General features: G+C 42.3%; 1 protein-coding gene across 7 annotated transcripts in view; it reads right to left on the bottom strand.

Moving 5' to 3' along the window:
• Positions 1-540: 540 nt before the first annotated feature.
• LOC139281419 (voltage-gated potassium channel KCNC2-like) overlaps positions 541-15,361 on the bottom strand; it is a 195,543-nt gene continuing 180,722 nt past the window's right edge. Inside the window, exons 2-6 of one of the 7 annotated variants that reach the window (XM_070901579.1) lie at positions 5,714-6,644; positions 3,758-3,766; positions 2,301-2,456; positions 1,398-1,481; positions 541-733 (exon numbers count right to left, since the gene is read on the bottom strand). In XM_070901579.1, coding sequence (XP_070757680.1) covers positions 672-733; positions 1,398-1,481; positions 2,301-2,456; positions 3,758-3,766; positions 5,714-6,644 — 1,242 coding nt within the window. In that variant the 3' untranslated portion in view covers positions 541-671. Of the gene's footprint in view, positions 734-1,344; positions 1,482-2,300; positions 2,466-3,757; positions 3,767-5,713; positions 6,645-15,361 lie in introns of those variants that run through there. The other 6 variants (XM_070901582.1, XM_070901578.1, XM_070901580.1 and 3 more) reach the window with 6 other exon arrangements.

Raw genomic sequence — 15,361 nt, 5'->3', positions numbered from 1 at the left:
TGACTGATTTCAGCATAACTAGACCCTGCCTCAGTAAACAACCAAAGCACCCCATACCGCATATACACAATATTTATAATTCGCTCATCCACTTTACCACTTATTTACTTCATGGACAACTGATTCCAGATACTTACATTTGTTAAATGATATTTTAACTCAATTTAAATCTTTCCAATGACACTTCTGAGACAAGCTATGCTTAACACCACTTCACATGCAGCATTTGTCCAGAAAAATCCTTATTATGGCTAAAATCCCTTTACCTTTTCAAAAGTCTAAAATCCTTGATACCAGTATAACACTGCAGTCAGTAACAGCAGCACCAATATTATATTAAATCCATTGCTGAAATCTTTAAAATAAATATATTTGCTGATGATGTTAACAAAATTGAACAATGTACATCTCTAAATATCAGAAATGTATATTTCCATTGATACATATTTTACAAGAAGTTATCATGCAGATCATGCTTATAGGAATAGAACTATATACACATAGTAACTAATCTAGTTAACAGGTACATATATATGTTGATAATTAAGACATGAATATGGATGTCCAGTATGGTTTCAGTTAAACCTGCTAGGCATTTCTTGTTGGATTGAAATGTTACCCCAGATGATGGATATGTTACCTCTTTTCATGTTTGTGCCTTCCTGAAGCCATTAAGATTGAGCGCTTGTCTCTGCTTGCGTGTAACCAGTAAAGACAACATCTTTGCAGTTATCTGCATGTAAACAATCGGAAACACTCAGTTCTATACACCATTACTCATCGGCTCTATAGAACAGTAATAAATTCCAACATGCAGCACAGTTGGCCAATGCTTTGTTCAGCAAATGGTGCAATACACACATATATCCAGAGCCATCCACGTCCTAGAAAGTGCACATTGCTTGCAGACGATGAGACAGAATGTTCCATGCAAATGATTTAACCCAAGCCACACTGCGTGGACTCAGACAGAAGTCAAGACATCTTCGAAATGGATCAAAGTCACAGAAATGAAGTTCCAATGGAGTGATATCATTTGGAAGCACATATTTGTATTCAGTATCTCCCTGAAAAACACTTGTCATTGAACATAGTGGCTAAGCAGATCTTCTAAATGCCCTTAGTTTGCAACAGTAATGCAATAAAATTAACATATAAGCAAGAAGCATTACTTTGCAAAGATTAAATGCAAAGGTCAGAAACTTCAGCTAATGCAATATCTTTATATTTACAGTTATAACATGCAGTTTTTAAGTCTTGCTACTAGGTCTACGCTTAAAGCTGTTGTCTTAATTATATTATAATGCGGTAGAAGGTAACTTGAATAAATTATTCTAAGTTTGTTTACAGTATAGATGGAATGGGAGATCGAGAACGTCTCAAGGGACAAGGTGAGCTGTAGGGTGAAGCTACTGGAGACAGTCTTAGAGCATTACCAGCCAAGCCAGTTATGTTGTTTAAGCTTCTGGACTTTTCATATCCTTTTACGAAAAAAAAATGCACAGATATCAGTATGCATCAGTTAACAGCCATGAAAACAACATTACAAAATGCAATGCAATCAAATGTGCTTTTCTTTACTACAAGCTGGTTTGTTTATAAACTGTCACTTTAAGAGTGATCTGGGGTTTGTAGTTACCTCTGTGCCAAAATGCATTATGAATGTGCTAAAATAATGCAGAGAGGAATTTAGTACAACATATTAACTAGATGTGCTGCAAATAGAGCACAAAGGAAATTACATTTCTAACTGTTAAAAGGACACTAACTATTTGTAGTAATTTTTATAATATGGTTAATTCTGACCACTGGAGAAAATATGGCCAACATATACAAACAGATAAGCACTTACAAATGTAATAGCTTTTGGAACTACATCATTGTATAGAAATTAGAAACTTACAGTGTGCATCTTTTACTTAATAAATATACTGCGGTAAAGGCAAGTAAAGTAGAAAAATTTGTTTGGCTAAGGATATTCTGTGCTATTTTAAAGAATCAATTGAAGTAACAGAACGTAACTTATTGGTTAATGTTAATGGTGAACTATACAGATATGTCTGTGCTAATTGAGGCATTAATTGACTTATATGTGTGAGAACTGACTGTAATTTGATTAAATTTAAAACATACACAAACATACACTTAAAAATGTATACCAGGATGTTCTTTAGTTAATGCATTACAAGAAACATGATTGCACAGAAAAGAATGATATGAAAAATGCACCACGGTTTCTAAATTAGTTTATTCAATTAATTTCAAAACTTCTTTTTAGCTTTCTAAGTAGAATTGCATACCTTTCCTTATCCCTCCATCAGCAGTACACGCATAATCACCTGTTGTCAGCAAGAAACACGTTCCCCTTCTTCTGTTTTTGTCCTTGGCGCTAGACCGTCTGACTGGAAGCCTGTCTTCAGGTGATAGCGGCTGGTCACTTCCTGCACTGTCTTCACCTGACAACATTGTTCACATCACCATTCTATTTATTGTTTCTGAATGCATACCACTAGTTCAAAACAACAGTTTACAATCTGTATTCATAATAGAGACATGCAAGTTTGCAGATGATGTGGCCTCTTGAAATATTTCTTTCTTATCTGGAAACAAATTACTGAGGCATGGCGAAGCAGCGAAAATGCCAAACACATCAGGCAAGGGGAAGAGACACTCACTGGGGAGTAGAGTTTCATGGTGGCCTACAGTTATCACATGAACATGCATATACATATACAGCATATATTGATGCAGTCACAAAGAGAGACTTGCCATCATGCACTACTGTTGCAAATACAGCTACTGATTATTATATAGACCATTCCTTTTCAAATGCGTCAGTACATCATGAGCAAAAAAAACACTGTCCTTCAGTACAGCAATCAGCAAACTATATTATTTATTAATCAGAAAGCAGGCGTCTAAGAATGTTGGTTTCATTTAATTGCACTAAAATCTGGCATTTAATAAAACAATTCTGGTCCATTCTCCTTTTTATTCAATAACAAACCTAAACGTTAAGGACTTGTTTGCATAGAACTCGCAAGAAAATGGCAGATTTAAATCAAATTAAAGTTTAGTTGAAAATGTACACAGTTAAAAAATATAATTTTTTTACGCAAAGTTGCGAAGACTTTCATGTAAATGTAAAGAGAAAATATATTTTATGAAACATAACAGAGTGCCTGAGAAATCTGTGCTGTGGGTTTATATTTTGTAGATTGTATTTCATTTTATTTGCACTTTAGATCCAATGTAACCAAGACTCTTTTGAATAGGAAGAACTAGTGTTACAATCATTCAAAATTCTCACGGGTTCTTGATAGCTTATACTACATTTCACATAGAACTGGAGGGCTGATTTTCTTCCTCTTGTGCATAAGCGTAAAGGATTGACTGGGCACAGAGCATTGAGAAAGCTCACGTAATGGAGTCTGGCCAGTAACTTCAATGGATGAAAAGTTAGACATGATCCACATGCGCATGCAATCCTCCCCAGCAGCTATCCATCTATGTTCTGCATTCAGATGATCATTTATACCAAAAAGGAAAATCTGCTCTAAGATTTCCACATAAACTAAATTTGTCTTGGCAGTGATGTTAAATGGGCGATAACAAATAGACAGCTCTTTTGGTCATTCCGCCCAATGTCCTTTTCCATTCCATGCCAATTCGCTGCTTCCCATTTTGTGCTACAGCCCAAGACAAATTTTAACCTCACTGCTGACTAAACGCAGTTATTTTGAAGCTGATATTCTACTGTCCAGAACTAATGTTAATATTAGTGTAACATTCTGAAGCAGAAAGTTACAGAAATGTTGGGTCATCACTTAGAGCAGCAAACTTTTATCAGTTTATCATGGGTGTGGAGGAGGGAGTTGTCCGGGTCCCACATGAATAATTTCAAACTTACCTTTGCTGGGTCTCTTTGGCTCTCAGACCCCAATTTGCCTATTGAAAGGGGACTACTGCCTAAAACAGGCAGGCGCAATATGGTGCCCAGCGATAGGCCTCTTTCAAAATGGCACTGGCTGCATTGTCAGGGTTAACTAGGCAGTAAGGCCACCAACCCCATTTTGAGGCTGTTACCACCCCATTAATGCCAAGCGCAACAAGTTATAATCGCTGCAGTTGTGTGTAAGCATCAAGCACTTTTTGGATATTAAGGGAATTTTCGGATATTAAGGGAATCAAGGGATATGGGAATAGTGCAGGAAAGTGGAGTTGAAGTAGAAGATCAGCCATGATCTTATTGAATGGCGGAGCAGGCTCAAGGGGCCGAATGGTCTACTCCTGCTTCTAATTCTTATGTTTTTATGTACTTTAACATGCTCTCATGACATTTCTTTAATTTGCCACCGGTTTATTTGAAATGGGTGAATGCATTTGTTAAAATAGTGGTCAGAGCAATTGAATATGAACACACGTCGCATTAACATTGCACAGTGGAATTTCAATCGAATAAACATTTTTGCGGCCTGCAGAAAGAGTTGCTATGGAAAATTCTACAGAAAATAGTGCAACTGCACTTCTTCAATGATAAAGAAATGTTTAAAAAAACTCACTAAAGGCATAGCTAGATATTTTACTGCAAGGCACACCCTGGGCGATCTTTAACTTCCGTTTGAAATTGGCATGAAGTCAGTAGAGTGGTTGTGCTAACCAGCCAAAGCCGCCAGTGAGCTGCAGGCGTGAAACAGGAAAGAACAGTACCTCCTGGCATCACAAAAATAAGCACTGAAACTTTACTTGGCCATTTTTTTGAGTTTCCTCTAACAATCCCTTTGAGGATACCCTGGTTAGGCCTCGCAATGCCTGGTACAAATGAGCAGAGGGTGCACAGTGCAACTTCGCCGATTTGTACCTGAAAATTGAAACCGAGGTCCGACAACCAGCGTAGGACCAGGATTTGAATACTTAAGCAGCCTCCCACTGGAAACAGGTGAAAATTGTATCAGGCCGGCCTTGGGTATCGATTGGGCAACCGGGGTCCCTGCCTCCCTGTCCAGTTTTATCGGCCTCTCATTTTACAGGTGAGAAACAGGTGAACATCAGTTGAAAAAACCCAACACTTCTTCACCCAGAGAGTGGTGAACCTGTGGAATTCTCTACCACAGAAAGTTGTTGAGACCAATTCACTAAATATATTCAAAAAGGAGTTAGATGTAGTCCTTACTACTAGGGAGATCAAGGGGTATGGCGAGAAAGCAGGAATGGGGTACTGAAGTTGCATGTTCAGCCATGAACTCATTGAATGGCGGTGCAGGCTCGAAGGGCCGAATGGTCTACTCCTTCAACTATTTTCTATGTTTCTATGTTTCTATGAAAATCCCCCTCGTTAGAATTAAGCCTGGTTTCCTTTTTTTGAGGAGATGAGCATTTGGTGAATGGGAATGTACATTTAGTCACGTACTGATTCAATCCCATCAAATCTATGTTGATTGATTAACAGGGATAAATTGGAGAAAGGTAAGCGTTGCTTAGCACACGGATATCTCTATTAGGAGCTTGAATTGGGCCTGAAATGATCAAGCTAATTTATTTTAGAACAATTCCATCCCATTGTACAGATCCATGCATCTTGACGTGCTCATGACTGAGGTTAAAAAGTTAGACAATCTAACTTTTTAAATTGACCAGATGTAGACTGCAGTCACTTTTCAACTACAATGAGTGGACTGGTTTACTTCCAGAATTCACTGCAGGTTTGCCTTACCTGTTCTGTCGCGCTCCAGCTTATCTTTCCCAAAAGGACATACATCGCTCTGAGTGCTGTTGCAAGGTGTATTCAGATCTGTTTTGCAGTACGTTGGAGACCCTGCTTGAGGAGCTTGGGATATGTGTTTCTTTCTCTTTCTTGGAAGCTTCTGTTTTGCCATGGCCAGTGAATAGTACATTCCAAAATTATTGACAATAACAGGTACAGGCATTGCTATCGTAAGCACACCTGCAAGGGCACAAAGTGCTCCGACTAACATGCCTGACCAGGTCTGAGGGTACATGTCTCCGTATCCAAGTGTTGTCATAGTGACGACTGCCCACCAGAATCCAATAGGGATATTTTTGAACTTAGTATGGTCACTGGCAGTTGGATCATTTGGGTTCGCTCCAATTCTCTCAGCATAGTAAATCATAGTAGCAAATATCAACACACCCAGAGCCAAGAAAATGATTAAGAGTAGAAATTCATTCGTGCTAGCACGGAGAGTGTGTCCAAGTACTCTTAGTCCCACAAAGTGACGGGTTAGCTTGAAGATTCGTAAAATTCTGACAAATCTTACCACCCTGAGGAAGCCCAGCACATCTTTCGCAGCCTTCGATGAAAGTCCACGGAGTCCCACCTCCAAGTAAAAGGGTAAAATTGCAACAAAGTCAATGATATTTAGAAGATTTTTGATGAATTCAAGTTTGTCAGGGCAGAACATAATTCGGACTAAAAATTCAATAGTAAACCATACTACACATACACCTTCAACGTATGTCAATGCCGGGTCTGTTTCTATCTCAAGGTTTTGGATTAATTTAGATGAATTCCCATTTTTTATGCGTTCTGTTTTGTTAACAATCTTGTTAAATGCCTCGTGCGTCTCAAGGCAGAAGGTGGTAATGGAGACGAGGATGAACATTAAAGAGGCAAAGGCAACAAACTGAAAAAGAAAGAGCAGAAATGCAATTATTTACATTTTAAATGATAACAGTTTCAAGCGATGTGGTTAGTAAAAAAAAAACTAGAAACAGATTACTCACATTTAAATCTGTTTATGACAGCATTTTTACATCTAATCTTACAAAGATATTGTTTTACAATATTCAGAAAGTGCCCAGAGATGACGAAGCTATTAGTACCATATACCTTCTCACTATATTTTACAAGTATAAATAATATATTTGTGCATGTATTTTCTTATTAAACTAAGAATGCACAACTATACATGGCTAATGTCATCTTGCATAACCAGTCTTCAATCATAACCTCAATTTTGCAGTGCAGTATGCGCAAACTGCACTATTATTGTTCAATTGCATCTTATTAAATGGTCTTATTGAATGGTGGAGCAGGCTCGAGGGGCTGAGTGGCCTACTCCTGTTCCTAATTCTTATGTTCTTATGTTAACACTTTTTACATTACCATTTGCATTCATGTAATCCAGTATCTAAATATATTTTATAATCTATCAGCATTCAAATGAAAAGTGATTCCTCATAACTTTACTAATGTCTTTTCTGAAACATGAGAAAATTGCAGAAAAGCACTCTTATAAGTGTTTATATCATACAAAGTGTTGTCTTTGCAAATTTTGAGAGCTGTAAAGGGAATGTGGTAGACGGGTTTAAATTAACAAAATAACCTAGAATGCTCACCATGTGTCTAAAAGCAATACTTACTTGTATTTATTGAAGTATACTCAAAACAAGGTTTGGGGAAATTTACTCAATATGCTCTGTGAGATCAGCTATATTACAAATAGCATGTAACTAAACTGCCAATAAAAATGCTCCTGTAATAATGCTGCTGAGCCACTTGCTAAACTGATAACCACGACGGTAATGAGCGTAAACCAAAAAAGTTAGCTAATTCCACTGTGTAGTGCATATAGCTCAATTGTTTTTTGTTCTGATTGGCACAGGTAAAAGTTTGGACAACCTAAGGTACCCTCAATTCCCTGCATTTGCTCACGCCTGTATTGGCAACCATTCTACTTTATACTTATAAAATTACAAGTAATTAATTGCAGCAATTCTTCTTGTCATTTTCATATGACCACTTCTACCATGTGGTAATGCCTCTTTGGATGACTAAGTTCTGTAAGAGGCAACAAACCACAATGCTCTTGGAGACCTTCAGAGAGCTATACTGTAACATCCACTTCATCTGTCAATGTATCAGAACCTTTGTTTCAATATTCTGATAGTCTACTCAATCATGATCCTGTTGGTCAAGTGTTATGATATGGTTCCTCAGCTCTTGCTTGTGGCTGTCCCAGATAGGTCATGAGTCATGACTAAAAGTGGTGACTCATGGGGGCCGAAATTCATCACCTCACCGCCCGCTGTCGCCGACTGCCGCCCACTGCCGCCGACATTGCTCTTGCAGATCCGTCCAGTGCCACTTTCGAGGTGGCCTGGAGCGGGCAGGAAGGGAGAACCACTGGGAACCGCCCACTGACGTCAGCGGACGGCCGAGTGGCGCAACTGACCTCCCGCCTTCCGAGCTCCCATATTGATGCGGGCGGGAGTCGGCGGCAGAACGGGGGTGGACCGCTGGCTGGAGGCTGGTCTGTCCCCGACGGCAAGTCTGAAGAACCTGAAAAAAAGGTCAGTGAACATTTGACATATTCTTTTTCCACAGCCACTTACCTGGATGGGGGTCACCTGAAGGTCTTCCGATAGTTTATTTATTTTTTTACTGTTGATTTTTTTTTTCAGGTCTTCGACCCTCCGTGGGCCCGACTCCATCCTCGGCAGCACTTGGGCGGCAAGCGCCTCTGCCGCCGAGAATGAGATCCCCTGCCCGCTGCCGCCCAGGTTGGCGGCGTACATCATCCACTTACCGCCCGCCGACCTTCGAGGGACCTCGGCGATGAATATTACGCCCAAAGTACCGCCTGGTACCTCAGCATCCATCGGCGGCACTTTGGACGGCACTTGGGCGAGCGGACGCCTTGGTGCAAATCGGCCCCATTGTGTCTGAGCACTAAACTATGTTGTCTTTCTGACCCTTTAAACAATGGTGATATAATTGAGAGCCATGGAAGAAAGGACTATGACTGCTGCTAAGATAGCAGTCAATCACGTGCATCATTTTCATCATCATCATCATCATCATAGGTGGTCCCTCGAACGAGGATGACTTGCTTCCACATGAGTTTGCAGATGTTTCAATGAAGGACCCGATGTTCCAGTCCTGAACTCCAATTGAGGGGTGGAAGATGCCTGTGCGTACAGCAGAGGAGCGGGAAGGTCGTGGCAGACTTGCGACACGTGATCGGGGCGGAGGAGCGGCGAGGGATCGTGGCTGAGATTTGGTGGGTGATCGTGGCGGAGGTTCTGCGAATGTTTGGTGCGGTGGGAGATCGTGGCGGAGGTGCGGCAAGTGTTTTTGTGGCGGAGGAGCGGCGCGGAATCGTGGTGGACGTACGCCGACTGTTTGTGGCGGAGGAGCGGCGAGGGATCGTGGCGGAGATGCATTATACCAATGTTGACAGATGAGCTGCACATTAATGGAGCCCAAATCCTTTCTGTAAAGAGATGAGATTGGGAGTGGGGACTTGGACCTGTACTTTGAGGAAAGCAGCTACACTGCACTGCGTTAGGTTTGAGTTTGGAAAGATTTACTCAGTCACTTGAGCTGGTTGCATTTCTATCATGCCTTACATGCATCAGTTCAATAGGGTGTAATAGACTGGAAAGATGGGTATAGACCTTTAACACCTGGTTTGCACTGTTCTTTTATCAGATGCACATTTCTGTGGAACTCGTGGTTGGCACAGGAAGCATCTGCCTCATATATATATAATCATATAATTTTGTTAGCGAATGGACACAATTTTAGCGCCAATTCTGCAGTGTTTGACTATTTTTTCCCTACGGTGTCGATTATTGCCACCCATCGGAAAACCTTGAAGATGTGAAGTTTTTTTTTAAGAGGAGCAAGAGGAAAATCAGTGAAGAGATGCCATTTAGGTCGAGTTGCACCAAAGGTTTTCTGGACCCATCTGACAGTATGCTCATTATCTCATCGAAAAACAGAAGGGCTTATAACTTGTTTTGGAAAATCATTTATCCTATTCCCAAAGGAAGTTGGGACAGCAGGCACAATGGTGCATGTAAGATATATGAAGACCTGACTAACCATAATGCTGACTAATTTTTTGAATTGAAAGAAAGAAAGAGTTTCATTTATATAGCGCCTTTCACGACCACCGGATGTCTCAAAGTGCTTTACAGCCAATGAAGTACTTTTTGAAGTGTAGTCACTGTTATAATGTGGGAAAAGCGGCAGCCAATTTGTGCACATCAAGCTCCCACAAACAGCAATGTGATAATGACCAGATAAACTGTTTTTTTGTTATGTTGATTGAAGGATAAATATTGACCAGGACACTGGGGATAACTCCCCTGCTCTTCTTCGAAATATTGCCATGGGATCTTTTATGTCCACCTGAGAGAGCAGGCGGGGTCTTGATTTAACGTCTCATCTGAAAGACGGCACCTCAGACAGTGCAGCACTCCCTCAGCACTGCACTGGAGTGTCAGCCTGGATTTGTGTGCTCAAGTTCCTGGAGTGGGACTTGAAGCCACAACTTCTGACTCAGAGGCAAGTGTGCTACCCACTTTAAAAAATATATAATTTATTCAGCATTATAAACATTTACAACACAGTGATCATTCCATTGTATCATACAAATCCTTTCCGCCACTCTGCACAACCGTTTCTCCAACACATATTAACATCAAAACCTGAAGTTTAATTTGTCTCCCGTAACATATATTAATCTATTGTACTTTAAAAATTGATCATAACCGAACTCTTTCTAGGATATCCTCATCCCAAAAGGTTTCTTGCAGACACAACAGGTCAGTGCCTTTAAAACACTGCAACAACTGCTGCAATTTCTTCTGCCCCCTCAGTCCGTTCACATTAATCGAGACCAATGTAATCACGGCTCCTATTAAAGTAAATGTGCCTGATAATCCCCCCATCATTTAATCTCCGGCTGTTCGCTCCTCTCATGCTCCTTCCCAACTTGTTGGACAGCTGTTGCTTTCTTCGGCAACCTCTGGCTCTTTTTCACCTCCTGTTTGAACCTTCCCTGCTATTTCAGCCTCTTCCTTACATTAGGTTCAGACCGAGGAGCTGCCCCTTCTCCCTCCTTCTGCCCCTCACTAACCTTTCCCGTTCCACATGATGCCACCTCACCCCCCACTTCCATGTCTCCAACCCCCCCCCCCCGACTCCTCACTCTTCTGTAATCTCCCGGCCCTGCTCCCCGTCGGCTACCCACGTTCCAGGATAGTATCTCCTCATTATTACCCAGAAAATTTGAATGCCCCACGACTGCAACTTTTTTAGTAGCACATCGTCCTCAATATAAAGCGGCAGGTTTAAGAATGAGACCACCACCTCTTCAGAATACAGCAGAGATACATCCAAGACCTCATCACCGACCTTCAGGCTCAGTAAAAGTCTTTCCACCTCCTCTCGGCCACTGACCGTCACCTCGAACCCAACATTCGGCTTTGGTCGGCAAGCAAAGCAGCTTCCCTCACTGCAGTCCTCATGTACTGCCTTGGATGATATCCCAAGCTCGCATCTCCTTATCCTCGCACTGAACCACCACCGTGTTTTCTTTTCCAAACCTCCTGGGGTCCTGGCACAAATCTTTGGACCTTTTATTCTCCCTTCCCCCAACATTTTCTCCCCAGATTAAATTCAGCCTGGGAACATTGTCTTATGATGGGCCCGGCACCCCAGGCCCTCAGCATCCATCTTGCTGCTGTTTATGGGCCAAAAAGGAACTAAAACCTTAAAAAAAAACACCAACTTTTTACAAACTCACTCCAACTCCCTGCAGTAATCAAACACCCAGAACACCTACTCACTCCTAGCCCCTACCACCGAGAGAGTGCTGCCCATTGAGCTACAGTTGAATGCTTTATCACAGTGGTACTGCATGAAGTGAAGTAAAGCATATGAGGGTCATCCACTGCCAATATAGTTTGGCTATATTCATCACAATGTCACTGACCATACCTACATGTATTAGGGCACCTCTCTGGCAATGAACATGGAGAACTGCCTTTACATAGTCCACATCAGCAGAGAGGCAGATGCAGAGTTTAGGCATCTGTTGAAAAGTGTACCTGCAGCTAAGCTGCAGCACAGGACTGGTACGGCCAGTGATAGTAATTGTCAAGTTTTGGGCATGTTGCAAGGCTAACAATGAGGATGGTGCCCTGGAGTGATAAACCAGGACCCATCCTCTCATCCACCTCCTTCACCATCACCCCATTTCAGTAGCCATCAAACACGGGGTTGGATACTGGGATGCACTGTTACGTCTAGCTGAACAGTGAATTTCCTATCTCTTCATGCTTTCCGATCATTTCTTCGCCCTTTTTCCCATTCACCTCGGGAAGAGCCCTCCTGCCTGTTTCAGGCAATAGCTATGGCTGCCCAGGGGTAAGCGCTTTCCAAAGGTGGCATCCAAAACGCAGAATTAATGGAGTGGTAAGTCTACCAACCCCATTTTGAGGCCCTTACTGTCCTGTTAATGTGGATTTGCGGAGTTAAAATTGATCCCCTAGTGTGTTCCGGGTACATGTCCAAAATTGCACCTGGAGCTGTGAATAATTATACAAATGACCCGACCCATGAAAATTCGCGATTATTATTACACTTCTCATCAACCTTGGCAAAAGGGATGAGAAGCCTTTTGAGCCTTTTCTAAAGGTTGTTAACATTTGTTCATCCTACTGTTCTGCCATTTCTGTTAAATTGTTTGCACCCATTTAAATGTTACTTAAATGCAATTTTACTGTTTCCACCATTGTGGATCTACTTTCACTTTTTGACAGCCAGTCAGTGGACCACACTGGCCTGAGCCTCATTAAAATCTGCCCGCTGAGCAGCAGACGCCAAATGGCCAGCTCACTGGTGTTGGACCACAGGACTGTCGGCCATGTGGGGAATCGGTGGCAGGCAGGTCCCAGGAGGGTAGGGGAGGCCAGCCTGAGGGGGGTGAGCCCGGGAAAACACTGGCCCGTAGAGTTTTTGTGAAGCGAGGAGCAGCACTCCTGTTCCTTCCGACTCTACAAAAATACAAATTTGTGTGTCCATTTCCTGACCGCTGCTTAGGCTACTCAGTACCAGTATACATGTCTCAGGCTCCACCCATGTGTCCCTTAAAATTGCAATAGGGGTGATAACAAAAAAGCAAATGGTATGTTGGCCTTTATTACAAAAGAGGATTTGAGTAGAAGAGTAAAGACGTCTTACTGCAATTATATCGGGCCCTGGTGAGACCGCACCTGGAGAATTGTGTGCAGTTTTAGTCTCCTTATCTAAGGAAGGATATACTTGCCATTGAGGGAGTGGAACGAAGGTTCGTCAGACTGATTCCTGGGATGGAGGAATTGTCCTATTAGGAGAGATTGAGTAGACTAGGCCTATATTCTCTGGAATTTCAAAGAATGCGAGGTGATCTCATTGAAACATACAAAATTCTTACAGGGCTTGACAGGGTAGATGCAGGGAGGATGTTTCCTCTGGCTGAGGAGTCTAGAACTAGGGGTCACAGTCTCAGAATCAGGAGTCGGCTATTTAGGACTGAGATGAGGAGAAACTTCGTCACTCAGAGGGTGGTGAATCTTTGGAACTCTGTACCCCAGAGGGCTGTGGAGGCTCGGTCTTTGAGTATACTCAAGACAGAGATTGATAGATTTTTGGATATTAATGGAATCAAGGGATATAGAGATAGTGCAGGAAAGTGGAGCTGAGGTAGACAATCAGCCAGGATCTCACTGAATGGCCAAAGACCACCCTAAGTAGAGGAAGAACATCTGGGAGGCCGCCGAGCACCTCGAGTCTCATCACCGAGAGCATGCAGAAATCAAGCGCAGGCAGCGAAAGGAGCGTGCGGCAAACCAGACTCCTCACCCACTCTTTCCTCCAACGACTGTCTGTCCCACCTGTGGCAGAGACTGTAATTCCTGTATTGGACTGTACAGTCACCTGAGAACTCACTTTTAGAGTTGGAGCAAGCCTCGATTTCAAGGGACTGCCTATGATGATTTAGAATGGCGGAGCAGGCTCGAGGGGCCGAATGGCCTACTGCTGCTCCTAATTCTTATATTCATATGTTATGTTCTAACTGCATCATTAGGACTCTGATTTTATTCAGTAAGAGCCCTACCGCCTGTTTCAGGCAATAGCTTTAGCTGCTCAGGGGTAGGCGTCTTCCGAAATTAATGAAGCGGTATGTCTACCAACCCCATTTTGAGGCCCTTGTTGCACTGTCAAGGTGGATTTGCCGAATTAAAATTGACCCCCTAGTGTGTTCTGGGCACATGATCAAAATTGCACCTGGAGCTATGAATAATTATGCAAATGACCCGACCCATGAAAATTGAGTGTTATTATTACACTACCACTCTAGCCAGATTTGTACCCATTATTAACCATTTCGAACTGACTTCCACCGACCGGTACATGAAAACCGGCCCCGCTATTCGGAATTCCGAGCGAAGTTTGACCATTTTATCATATCCCTGACATTAGGAGCAGAATAGAAATGTGCTTTACGAGTCGACAAATGTTATAAATGTGATATTCTGAAGGCCATTTGACAAAAATGAGGAATAATGATCCAAATAGAAAATGCAGCCTGAAGCAAGGTTGTTGTCATTGCCAGCCTGCTTAGTAATAACAAGATGGAGTTTAATTGGGAAGTCAAGGAACAAGAGGCACTATCAGAGAAGCAAATGACTGCAGCTACTTTGGATGAAACATCACTGCATATTAAAAATCTAAAAATGTCAATGGGTGACGAAGCGACGGGTACCTATGACAGGAAATAGTATCTCTGACAAGAATATCTTTGAAGGGATGATACTTTGAAAAAAGTTGAAACTAGTGAATTTAAAAATAATGATGATCAGACAACTCACTCAAGACGAAACAATTCCAAACATGTGGGTTTCCCAGCAGGTGTGGAAGGCACCAATATGTTTCTTCGGAGAATGATGTTGGTAATTTTAAATCTATCTGTAGTGTGATTCGTTGGATACATAGGGCTTCCCAATGGCAACAGCAGGGGAATTTTCTCGGCAGTGGAGGAAATGGTTCTTGCTGCTGGGTTGGTGATGGGGGGATGGGGGCGGGGGCGTTGGGGGGGGGGGCGCGCGCGGCGGAGGGTGAGGTCGCTGCCCTCTGCAGGCTTAAATGGAAAGACCAATTCACAGACAAAGAAATTCCAGGTAAGTAAAGTCAACCAGGACCAATGACAAGCTGATGAAGAATGGGTTTACTCCCACTGGTTTTGTATTGGTTGGTGTTAGTGTTGCCAGGATATGGGAGGGAAGAAGTTTGTTACTTGGGTTTTTTTCAATGATGTGTTCCACTTTTTGCACAGTTGTGTGTATATCTAGGCAGTCTAGCCTAATCTGGAGTTTGGGGAACAATTTATATTTGAAGAATTTGCAATTTCAGGCAGAAGATTGGGGTCAAAATTCGGTATCGCCCCGTTTGGGGTCGGTAACCGAGGCGAGTCCTGTCCCGGCCGTGAAATTGGGGTTACCGCCCCCGACAGGAAGTGGAGCACAATGCCAGCAGCTCCACTTCCTCTCAGGATGGTGGTAAGCA

The sequence above is a fragment of the Pristiophorus japonicus genome, chromosome 15, assembly GCF_044704955.1.
Source record: "Pristiophorus japonicus isolate sPriJap1 chromosome 15, sPriJap1.hap1, whole genome shotgun sequence".
NCBI lineage: Eukaryota > Metazoa > Chordata > Chondrichthyes > Pristiophoridae > Pristiophorus > Pristiophorus japonicus.
This window is presented reverse-complemented; position numbering and strand designations above follow the sequence as displayed.